The sequence below is a fragment of the Pseudonaja textilis genome, chromosome 7 (assembly GCF_049901715.1).
Source record: "Pseudonaja textilis isolate UNSWEBS1 chromosome 7, rPseTex1.2, whole genome shotgun sequence".
Classification (NCBI taxonomy): Eukaryota; Metazoa; Chordata; class Lepidosauria; order Squamata; family Elapidae; genus Pseudonaja; species Pseudonaja textilis.
This window is the reverse complement of record NC_141996.1, coordinates 30,532,275-30,543,603: the sequence shown is the minus strand read 5'-3', so window position 1 is coordinate 30,543,603 and position 11,329 is coordinate 30,532,275. Positions and strand designations below refer to the sequence as shown.

The window sequence follows — 11,329 nt, the reverse complement described above, 5'->3', positions numbered from 1 at the left end:
GTCATATCCAGTGCTGGACTCTCCAAGCAGCGTGGTGGAGAATGGTCCACTCGTTGAATGTTTTGCATTTCTCTCTTTTGCACAGACCCTTTTTATCTGGTCAATACAGAAACATCAAAGGAAGCTTAACTTTTGCAGATGGGAAGCTTGGATGGAATATTCACAATCTTACTATATATTAAACATTGTTAACATTTTTGCACTGTATATTTGATGTGTTTAAAACTGTGGCAAATCACCTTTTCCTTTTAGATCATTTGATCAAAAGACAAGGTATATAAAATTATAAAATAATTAGATCAAAAATATTTAAAACATGTTTTAGTAAGTAGCCCTTTATATTTAACAAATACAACTTTTTAAATAATATCTTGGCAATTGAAACAATTGAGTATTATTCAACTTTTTTCCTGTAAAATAAAAAGATAAAACACACAATTCACTTTTTTTAATAGTTACATTCCTCATATAGTATTAATTCCTGCATACAATCAGAACATTTACAATAATTTGAACTCCTTGTTGTTTAGCAAAATTCACAGTAACTACAAATTCCCCTGTATCAAAATTAGGAAACTATGTTTACATAACTTTGTTGTATGAGGCAATGCAATGGGAAGCAGAGAAAAAGCATATACCATACTACATTGGGGTTAGTGACAGACACGCATTAACAATTAGTTATTGTCTTTAACCTGTTTTTCAGCCCTATTGTTTATTACAGAATCTTTCTCAGCAGTCAGAAGTGATGCTTCCTATATATTTGTAAATAAGTTTTCCTGTGGTAAAACTATATGTTTTAGCATTATTGGATTCTTTAGTTTGTAGAAGTTGAAAGCTTTCGGAGGACAAATGTTATTTTACATGAAATTTATACCAGTCATAGTTAGTAGTGTTTTACACACTACTCTTCCCACAATCCATTCCACAAACGTTTCTTGGAGAGCTCCTCTACCAATAGCTTTTTTTTGAAGTTTTGCTGAGAGATTTTTCTATTCTTTTGCCTATGAATAAAATGTTGCAAAGATGGATCTAAAAAACCTTGGTGCTTTCTTTTTGGAACAAACTCTAAAGCTTCCTTCCAATTTCCAGTATTTTTCAGAGTTATTAAGATCATTATCATTTGATCCAAAGTAAGAACTTTGGCTCCAGTTTTCCAATGAAAGTATCTTTCTAGAGGAAGTTGTGCTGTTGCCAAGTTCAAGCGCTTTGCACGAGCAAGAGAGACTCCCTTCCTTATTGACTTATCAACTAGGCATCCAATTATATAGATTTTATTATGGTCAAATGTTTCCATTACATTGGGAGAATCAGCAGTTAAGTAGACAATCTGATCTCTTGGAAATAATTCAACATAAGACTTTTCTGTCACTGTCACAAACAAATTGTCCCATGTATCTCCATAACGCTTGAGGAATTCTTTGTGGTATGGACCATCTTCTTTCAAATTACAGTAATATAAATGGAATGGTTCTACAGCTTTACGATTGGCTCCTTCACATTCCATCATTTGATTCACTGTATTCTGCATCTCTCTCTCTGACATATCGTTGAAATCCATGTCAAATACCAGAGGCTGACCAAAACTCATAGCCTGAGCAGCTTTCCAATTGTAGACAACATCCATTGAGGACTCCCAGATGGCCCGAAACAATCTACTTTTTGGTATTAGCTCTTCATTGTCTATTGTTTTCCTAAGTGCATCCCTTTCTTCCTGTTGTTTTTTCTTTTTTTCTTTTTCGGCATTCTTTCTCATTTCTTTTGAAGCCAGAAAGGCCAAATATCTATTTCTTGAAGAAACAGAAGGATATTCAATCAACCTCTTTAACTGTTCTTCAGTAATATTTTCTGGAGCAGCTTTACCTAAACGCCTAGACATGTCAATGTATTCCTTAATAGCTGCTATATTAGGCTCTTCCTCAGGCGATGCTTTTTCAAATGCTTCTTTTTCCAAGCCAGAAAGCACAACCAATTTCCATTCATCTAGATCTATGTTATCAGCATTTTTTGAAATATTTTTGTTCAAATAAATCATCCTCAATGTTCCACAAGTACTGATTTTGCTGGGCATTGTTAAAAATAACCCATATTTTGTTATTTTCGGTGCAATCAATTTGAAGGAAGGTCTAATCAAATTCAATAAATGCATGTTGAAAAAGATCAAAATTGAGAGTTGTGATGTCCAATAGATACCTGCAGTCACACATATACAGAAAAGAAAAGCTAGTTTAGAAAAACAAACCTGAAATTGTTTTTCACCATAATTATAACCATCAGTAACACCAACCGATTTTATTTATTACATTTTTATTCTACCCAATTCTTATGATTCCGAATAGATTGCAAAATAGTGAAGTGACACATAAGTGCTGAAAATAAAAGTACTAAGATCAGAGAGAGATAGAAGACATTTTAAACTGAAAAAAGTAGCCTTTTTGTGATTTCAATCATATTTTTTAGAAGTTCAGGTTCCTACTGAGCAAGGCAGTAATGCAAAATAGACAGTAGTCAAGCCTGTTTATATTCAGGAGTCATGGAATACTGGAATTTCTTGTTATCTATCTATTTAAGGGAAAAGACAGACATAAACGATGCCAAAGAGAGTAAGAAATAGTATAGCAAGTTTAAGTACATGCAAGGAAAATTATATGGAAGCTGTTAGAAACAAAGGCAAAAGAACTATGTTAAAGAAGGGTATGGACAGAAGGATATGGAGTTACATGAAAAAGTAGTACCATATTAAAAAGATGCTTAGAATGAAAGTAAAAGAAACTGTCAATAAAAAAGGAAATATAAGAATGACTACTGCAAAACTATGGAAACAGTAGTTTTGATCTATATGTATCTTAAGATATGGAGTTTGCTTATGGGATGGCCGCATGAGTTGTTTAATATATAGGTTTGTTGCAAGAAATTAATATTGAAATAAACTATGTTAATATATGCTTCAGGCAACTTTTCTGTATGGCAGTATAAGCTGAGAATGTCAGGAGAAATAAAAAAGTAAAGTGAATGAAGAATGAATGGAGGTACACAGAGATACAGGTACGGAAAAATGTATTTTACAAAATTATATTAACTTTTATTTTTTAAATATTTGATCACTTGATATATTTGTATAGTAACACACCTCTGAAGTTCTAGAGAAGACAAACAGCTTTAAGAAACGTAAAACTAGTTCCTGCTTGATTTCAGTTAAAGCATTAATATCTCAGACTCTCACATCTTAATCTAGGCATTTATTTTGCTAAGGGAAAGATATACAGTGTATAATTGGGTATCATCAGCATAAGGATGATATCACATTCTATGGCAATAGATGAGCTGTAGGGGCCAGTAGTGGAATCCCTTCCCCAATCCCCAATTGAAACCAATCCTGGAGAAAGAAGCCAAAGCAGCACAACATCATGCAGCCTTCCCCCAATCCGAGTCAATCCAGAATAAGGGCAAAAATGTTGTTTCTGTCTGAAATTGACTGAAAAGTAAGCAAGATGTTTTCTATCTTTTCCTTCTTTCTGCACTTTTCATTTTTAGTAGTATTTTTAATTGTAATGTTTAATAAAAGTATTATTAAAAAAAAGATGAGGTCACATACAGAAAAAAGGCTTATCCTTATCCCTTCCCAAAACAGGGAAGCTAATGAAACCATGGACAAAACATTATGAAAAACAGACAATGAGCTTCTTATTACTTTTCTCCTTACTGTGAAGCATGTCCAAAGAGTTTTAATATTTTTTTAGCTATGTGTAGAAAAATCTGATTTTAATATTAGAATTGTAATATATATACTCCTATACATACATGAAATCCACACATTATTTAGTACTGAAAAATGGCCACCTCCCAGAAGGTCTATTACAGTAAACCAATTATTTTCAGTGGGACCATTTGTTAAAGACTCACCAACTATTGGTGACTACACCAGCACACAATTCTCTTGGCAATAATATCTATTTGCTACCTCTTTCCTCTGTGTTTTCACTATTTTCTTAGTCTAATCTACCACGCAGATATTTCTGGTGATTTCTAATCTAAATGCTAAAGCTTCACTGCTATAGTTTTCCGAGATCAGCTAAGACTGGCTAGCTGGGTGACATAAGAAAAAATCACATTGATTTCAGTGGAACTTCCTTCTGATAGACAAACACAACTTTCACTGTAAGTATGCCTAATTAGCATCGGAAATAATACAACGCGTTTCTTCATTCATTCTTCTTTTTCTATTTCATCCACGGACAAACGCGGCAACATTACAACAGCCACCACCTCCTTCCCATATTTAAAATGAATACCATCTATTGAAGAATATTGATTTTGCAAAACCAAATCTATTATAGGAGAGAGTCCATTTTCTTAGGTGATGAAATGGACTGAATTCATGAGGCTTCACGTTGTTTTAATGAACAATCTTACTTTGTTACTATCTCGCATACTTACCAACACGCACATCTAAGCATGCCTGGCCGGAATGGGTCCGTCCCTAAACATTTCCCGTCGGAAACCCTAGAACTAAGACTCTGTCGGATGGTTCCGTCAGCGAAAACAAGCTCTGTAGCGGTAGTTGCCATTGATTGGAGAAGGTCCTTGTCATTCACTGGGCCTCGTTGAAAATTTCCTCTCCCCCCTCCTCCAGCAAAAACAAGTTTACGCGCGTGCGTGTTTGCTATCGCGAGGCTCTATCCTGTCTTGTCAGTCGGCATGAGTTTCTTGCTGCCTCAGTTAAACAGCAAAAAGGAAGTGGATGAAGCGATTAAGATTGTGGCAGAGAAAGTCCTGGTTCTTCGCTTTGGTAGAGATGAAGATAATGTCTGCCTGCAGTTGGATAACATTGTAAGCCGGCGTTTGTTTTTTATTTATTTGCAGTCCCCGAATCTACGCGGCGTACGTCGCAAATCGTCTGCTGATCCTAAACTAAACGAGAATATTTGTAGCTCAGTTGTTATCTTGCATAATTTTTCATTAACTAAACACGACTAGATTGGCACTCATGATTTTACCTACTTTGGGAAATGAAACGTCTGCAAGAAAATAACCAAGGTCGGAGAGCATCAAGCACCCCGAACCTGTATTTTCATTTGGTGCCAAAGGAGGTCAGATAGATTTCCTAAACTGGCATATTTCATAGTGAACAAAACTGTCACCTATATTTTTTATCAGACATACATCTGATGCTAGCAGAATCTGCAGCAAGGCCTCTCTTAATAATTTAAATGGACGGATTGTTTAATAGTATTCTTGTTATCCTTGCTATCCAAGCTACAATTATTGCTAGTATTTTGAAAAGTACATGTAATTATAATCCAACTTTTATGTCTTTTCAATCACGAAGGATATCAGTATATTGAGGTTTAAATTATTGTTTTATTGCTATTATTAAAAGCTTTAACTCCTTCACGTATCCAGTATATCACATAAATTTGGTTTCTTGACAGCTTGCAAAAACATCTCATGATTTGAGTAAAATGGCTGCAATTTATTTAGTGGACGTGAGCAAGGTTCCAGTGTACACCCAGTATTTTGATATTAGTTATATTCCATCAACTGTCTTCTTTTTCAATGGGCAACACATAAAAGTGGATTATGGGTAAGTTGGTTCGCATGTAGCCTATGTGTGATCAATGCTTGTTGGTATTAATTTTATTATTCTGTGACTTAGTCTGTTTATTTTGCAAAGCCTGTTTATTTTGCATAGTTTGATTTTGGCTTGAATGACTGTGATTTAATTAGGTCACAGAATATGCCAAGGCAAAATCAAACAAAAATGCAGGAAACCAGGAAGTATTTTCTGACATACTTTTCCCTATTAATTTGGATAGGTAGGATTTGTATGCAGAATGTGCAAGGAATGAGTTGAATGTTACAGAGAAGGGTTGGCATGATTTATATCACAAGGTGTATGGAGATGGGAAGTTGGTGAAATGGCTAAATGAAGTTCATTAAGAGTTGCCAAAATTTAATATTTTTAACCTGTATCATATAGTGATTGTGATAGCTTCGGTTTAGTTAGAAACATACAGTTCAACCAGAGGAGTCTAAACTTTTGCATGCAATTGTATTCAGCAAACTATGGCATAAGAGAGTGCATTAATTCAAACATTCACATAATGTTTATTATATTGATGAATGATATCAATCCACAAAAGTTAATCCTGAAGACTTCATGGATTTTAGATTCCCAAGTTGGATTTTTGAAAATGGAGTCCTATTACAAATGATGAAACATATTACCAAACATAATGAATCTGTATCTAAATAGTTCTATCATAAAATACAGTTGTGGTTAATTTTATATTGTGAAGCACATCTTGTAAATCAGCTTTATATCAGAAATAGGTATTAATTTGTCATTGATTGTTAGCCATAATGTCTAAATTGAAACCCCTGGTCATAGGTCCTGAAGCTATAAGTTTCATTACCCATTTATGATTATTCTTGAGAAATACACTAGACTGGATAAACTTTTGACTTGCAAGGTTATATAAAATGCTAAATATATTTGTGAAAATGAGGAGCTTGGTAGATTCAGATTTTGAACTACTTGTATATTTGAATTTCAACTTTAACATTGTTTAAAATTGGCTTTATATTATTATTTTTCCTAAACAGATCTCCAGATCATACCAAATTTGTGGGAAGTTTCAAAACAAAACAAGACTTCATAGATTTGATTGAAGTGATCTATCGTGGAGCGATGCGTGGAAAACTCATTGTACGAAGCCCAATTGATCCGAAAAATATTCCCAAGTATGAACTTCTCTACAAGGACATTTAAATGCCCTTTCTGGAAATAAATGAAAGTTGGAATGGGCACATCCTAAAACTGATTATGCCATGGCTTATTTGAACATGTGTCCCAACTAAGCCAGCAAAAAGTATTCTTAATCTTTGCACGATCATATTGGTCAACATCAAAACAGACAGATTTTCTGTCATTATTTTCCTTAAAGTTATGTATGTCAACAATTGCTGACTTTTAGTTATTAGCTTATAGCCTACATCTTACTCTTAAATTATTAAATAAAGGAATCTGCTCTAAAGCAAACAAGTAAATAAATGCCTTGGACTATAAACAAAAATAGAAACTTTTTCACACAAGATAGAAAGGCAAAACCAAATAAATCATTTTGTAGCTTAACATGAAATAAGTTACAATTAAATAATGACTTAGCATGCATGAACCTAGCCATAGAAATCATTTAAGAGTTTGTTTTCCCTTTCCTTTTTGACCTAGAGATAGTGAGAAAAAATGCTGTAAATATTTTTGCCTTTATCCTGCCTGTCCTGTTAAGCTTTAGCTCTAAAACCATTCTATCAGCCAGAATTTGGAGCCCATGTGAGAGATGTAGTGATAAAATCTTTGACTTTTAAAGATAAAATAATGCCATGGATGCAGCTACCAGTAGATAGCCTGCCTCCTGTCCGCCTCTAAACTTACTACCTGAGTTCTTTGGGGGGAGCTGTTTAATGCCTGTTTTCATGGTTTTAAACAGACTTATTATAGGATGGTTGAGGGAGGAATAGCAGAATTGTTCCATAAAGTAGGAGCAGTGATTCTAGTTGTGAGGAATGGAACTGATGGCAAGATAAGATAAGAATTTTAAATGGATAATTTAATCTTTTCTGTTAGGTGCAGGTCATTTTAGAGAAAAAAATAAAAATATGATTTGATTATGGTGTATAAAATTGAAACCTGGCTAGGGGAATAGATGAACTCTATCTTCTCTTTCTATTGTGAAGTGGGTTCCAGAATATTGGGAGAACAGATTATAGCTATGGTTCCTAAAAATAGGTTATTTTTACCAGGATGCCTGGAGAGAATAGATTTTTATTCCTCTTTCCTTTTCTTCAGAACTCCAGGATAAGGTAAGAATTTTATTTGTGTATGGTCCTCTGAGTAATAGATTTCATAAAATAGTATGACTGATTATGGAGTCTCTAGTTTATCTATTTGTGCAATTCCATTTTAAAATATCAGTAAGAAAAAGTGCACAGATCTTTTATACATAGACATATACTATAGAAACCTATAGCTCTAGAATCAATCCCCAAAAGCTACCTTAAAAACCATGCTGTTACTATCCTCCAAGGTTGCCAGAAGAAGGAACATATTCAGCTCAGTAGACAAACTATTCCATAAGTGGAGAGCTGAGGTTGAGAATACATGATATAAGGCCACCCTTCTGCCACAACGATTGAAACCCCTGGTCAGGATTCTTTGTAGACTGGTCATCTAAATAACACAGAGTATATTTGGAAAAGACAAGTGTCTTAAATACTCAAGGCACATAGGGCTTTAAAGCTGCTGACCAGTTCACTGGGAAATGGACTCCAACCAGTACAAGTATTATATTCCAGATAAGTTGCAACTGGTTTATCAGACAAAGGCCCTCCTGGTCACTCTTATGTGTAGAAGCTGATTGTTCAAAAAGATCCCAGGTTTCAAATTTGCATTACAGAGAGCACAACCCAGTAAAGAGTCAAGGATGATAGAATCCTGGAATCAGAAGGATTATGATATAACAACCATTCTGTAATACAGAATGAAGTTTGAGTGTGTTTTTCCTTGACAGCTTTCAGGCACCAACATGGGAACTTTACAGTATCTTCCACTGAGCCTGTGGCAAATCTGTATAACTGGATATTATATTGGTGAAACTATACCCTTAAGCAACAAGTTATCTGTCCAAGATATTTCATGTAGATTCAAATCTTGGTGCCAAATCCCACAATACATTTCTGGTGCTATTTGATGCATTCCAGGAATTCATAGCTGCCAAAACGAATATAATGCTATCCTATTTATTCCAGTGCTGAGTCACATTGCTGTTTTCATGCTGGGTCTGATCTTTTGCTCAAAGCACAAGGGTGGTGGCCATTAGAGTTTTTGTGTTTTACAGTTGCTTATGAAGGTGATTTTGTTAATCACCCTTGGAGTAGGGAACTCTTCAGAGTGAAAGACAGAATCACTCCTGAACAGCTCTCTAGTTCTCTTCAAAATTAGTTTATAGTATACAGATAAGGTAGATAATTAGAACACAGAAGATGATTCATAAACTACTAAGGTACAGCAATCTGGTACTATGCTGCAACTATATGTACAACAAATATGCATTTTTATTCTGTGCTTTAGGCACACCCAGCTTCTATCCAACAAAATTTTCCCAGGTAGTTACAGCTGTTTCAAATTTGCTCTAAGAAACTATGACTTACTGTGATATTTTTAATGGGATCTTTGCAAAAAGCCTTTGCAGTTGTGAAAACTCAAATTCTAGAGTCAGTTACAGTAATGTATTGTCCGTAATTTGTAAGTTTAATATTGGATAAATTTGTGGTTTGGGGGGATATGGGAAAGCTGCTTGGAATGGTACAGTTCACTGCCTATTTAGATTCTTGCCCAATGTGTTCACTGTGGCTTAGCTAACATAATACTCAATTGAGAAAGGACAGAATGCCTTGTTTTAGACCTTAATAAATCTACTGTATATCTCTTAAATTGTAGATTAGCCTCCTGTATTTGGGAAAAGGTATAAAGAAGTTGTGGCTAACCAATTTCAAGAAAGATTATCTAGATATATTTCAAACTAATTTGAAGACAGCCTTAGTCTAATAGATGATTTATCAGTCATTTCTGTAAGACTAACAGACTGTTAGTTCTAAAGTTTGGTGCTAGACATTGAAGAAGAGTTGGTGGTACCCAAACCTTTTTCTCTATTTCAGTCACAAGAAGGAGCAATATTTTTTGAAATGTATATCCATAGAGGATAATAAAGTAAGCTTGATGCAGGATAATAAAGTGAAATTAAAATCAGACAAAGTGGAGGTGTTTATTATGAAGGATCATGATCTAGATTCTAGAGGACTGAGCTATATTCTTCAGAAAAAAATAATAGTTTGAGAACCCTCCTAGGTCCTGGTCACATCCTGTTTTCTCAGGTTAAAGCTTGGACCAATAGTGCTTTTCATCAACCAAAAGAGCAGCTCCATCTGTTCCTTAAAAAATAAAATCACATTGTAGTGTATTATGTGGTAACTTTCAGACTACACTAGTTCAATGTATTCTATATTGGATTGCTTAATAGCAGGGCTGTCAAACTTCCAGCCTGTGGGCCAGATGCGTCACGCACTGGCCATGTCCATGCCCGGTTTAGCGAAGGGGGGGGATTTCCGATACATCATGTGACGCTGTGACAAGATGAGTTTGACACCCCTGCTTTATAGTAATTAGGTTAGAAACTTCTGCATGTTCAAAATGCAGCAGAAGATTGTTCAAGAATTATTTGGAGGGTAGCATTTTGTCTGTTACTCTGGGAATTGGCTATACTGTCTGCCAGTTCCTAGAGGACATATAACATGCTGATTGTTATCAGTAATCATAAATCATCTAGATTCAAGTTGTCTGAGTATATGCATGATTCTCACTTCTAAGATTACCAGATAGTCCATTTTTCAATGTATCAGTCACCTGGTGATGATTTGGGATTTTTTCTATTCTGTCATCTCTAGGTTGTAGAATGCATTTTCTGTTGATATTCAGTCTACATTTTTTACCGTCCTGCAAAAACGCCTTAAGGTCCTATCTTTTCAATCTGGATTTTCATGCTTTTTGGAAAGTTGAAATTTTAATATGAGATTTATGTTTATTTTAATCTGTTACTTTATTTTAATGTTAGTTCATGACTGAAATTGTAATTTAAATCAACCTGAACCATTTAAAAAGAACAGTATTCAAGTAAAGTGGAACTGAAAATGTAGATAATAAACTAGAGAAAAGGTATTTTTAAAAGTACAACTTTTTAAAAAATTAGTCTTATTATTAGCTGTAGATTGATCTAATATGATGTGACACTCTCAAATAAATACAATTTTAAACAGTAATTTTTGTGAAATGTTCACCATTTCTTTGCATATTTGAATATATACTATAAATGTACTCCAAGGTTAAAACATTCAGAATTATGCTAATGTGAAGTAGAAATAATTGACTAATATTTCAAACAAGATTTTAAACCTATTTCTAATATGTTTATCCTATTTACATTTTCATTGTTTTACTAATGGTTCAGATTAAATGACAGTTTTAAAAAAGTTTTGTCAAAGAATTTATTTGTAAGACATTGAAAGAAAAAAACTCACTAAATTACAAATTTGTATGAAATATCCTTTCAACAACTAAAATAAAGCCTGACCATGGAATTCAAAATTGCACCCTACATAATATCAGCTTTAGCCAAAGGGAAAAAAAAGAAATAATATATTAAATAAAATAATTTACCTTAAGAATGTGCCTAGGCATTTGCATCAAATACAATTTTTTTTCTGACAGAGGAAA

At 34.1% G+C, this 11,329-nt stretch overlaps 2 protein-coding genes across 3 annotated transcripts; one reads left to right on the top strand and one right to left on the bottom strand.

The window, feature by feature from the left end:
- Window positions 1-307: 307 nt before the first annotated feature.
- Window positions 308-4,670, bottom strand: TRMT10C (tRNA methyltransferase 10C, mitochondrial RNase P subunit). 2 transcript variants are annotated; one of them, XM_026700825.2, is made up of 2 exons: window positions 4,438-4,670; window positions 308-2,193 (listed from the first exon to the last, which is right to left on the bottom strand). In XM_026700825.2, exon 2 carries the CDS (start codon window positions 2,147-2,149, stop codon window positions 905-907), a length of 1,245 nt encoding a protein of 414 aa, XP_026556610.1. In that variant the 5' UTR covers window positions 2,150-2,193; window positions 4,438-4,670; the 3' UTR covers window positions 308-904. The 2 variants fall into 2 exon arrangements, with proteins under 2 accessions (XP_026556610.1, XP_087793484.1); XM_087937358.1 differs by lacking the exon at window positions 4,438-4,670 and having other exon boundaries at window positions 308-2,223.
- Window positions 4,539-7,054, top strand: TXNL4B (thioredoxin like 4B). The gene is made up of 3 exons (XM_026700827.2): window positions 4,539-4,830; window positions 5,433-5,584; window positions 6,607-7,054. The coding sequence occupies exons 1-3, from the start codon at window positions 4,699-4,701 to the stop codon at window positions 6,770-6,772; spliced, it is 450 nt and encodes a 149-aa protein (XP_026556612.1). The 5' UTR covers window positions 4,539-4,698; the 3' UTR covers window positions 6,773-7,054.
- The last annotated feature ends 4,275 nt before the right edge of the window (window positions 7,055-11,329 follow it).

What these genes read in the sequence shown, in the direction of transcription:
- TXNL4B (XM_026700827.2), top strand. Translation starts at nt 4,699, where the DNA reads ATGAGTTTCTTGCTGCCTCAGTTAAACAGCAAAAAGGAAGTGGATGAA. An exon ending in GCCTGCAGTTGGATAACATT is followed by an intron (nt 4,831 to 5,432) that starts GTAAGCCGGCGT and finishes GTTTCTTGACAG; the next exon opens with CTTGCAAAAACATCTCATGA. An exon ending in CACATAAAAGTGGATTATGG is followed by an intron (nt 5,585 to 6,606) that starts GTAAGTTGGTTC and finishes TTTCCTAAACAG; the next exon opens with ATCTCCAGATCATACCAAAT.
- TRMT10C (XM_026700825.2), bottom strand. Translation starts at nt 2,149, where the DNA reads ATGCATTTATTGAATTTGATTAGACCTTCCTTCAAATTGATTGCACCG.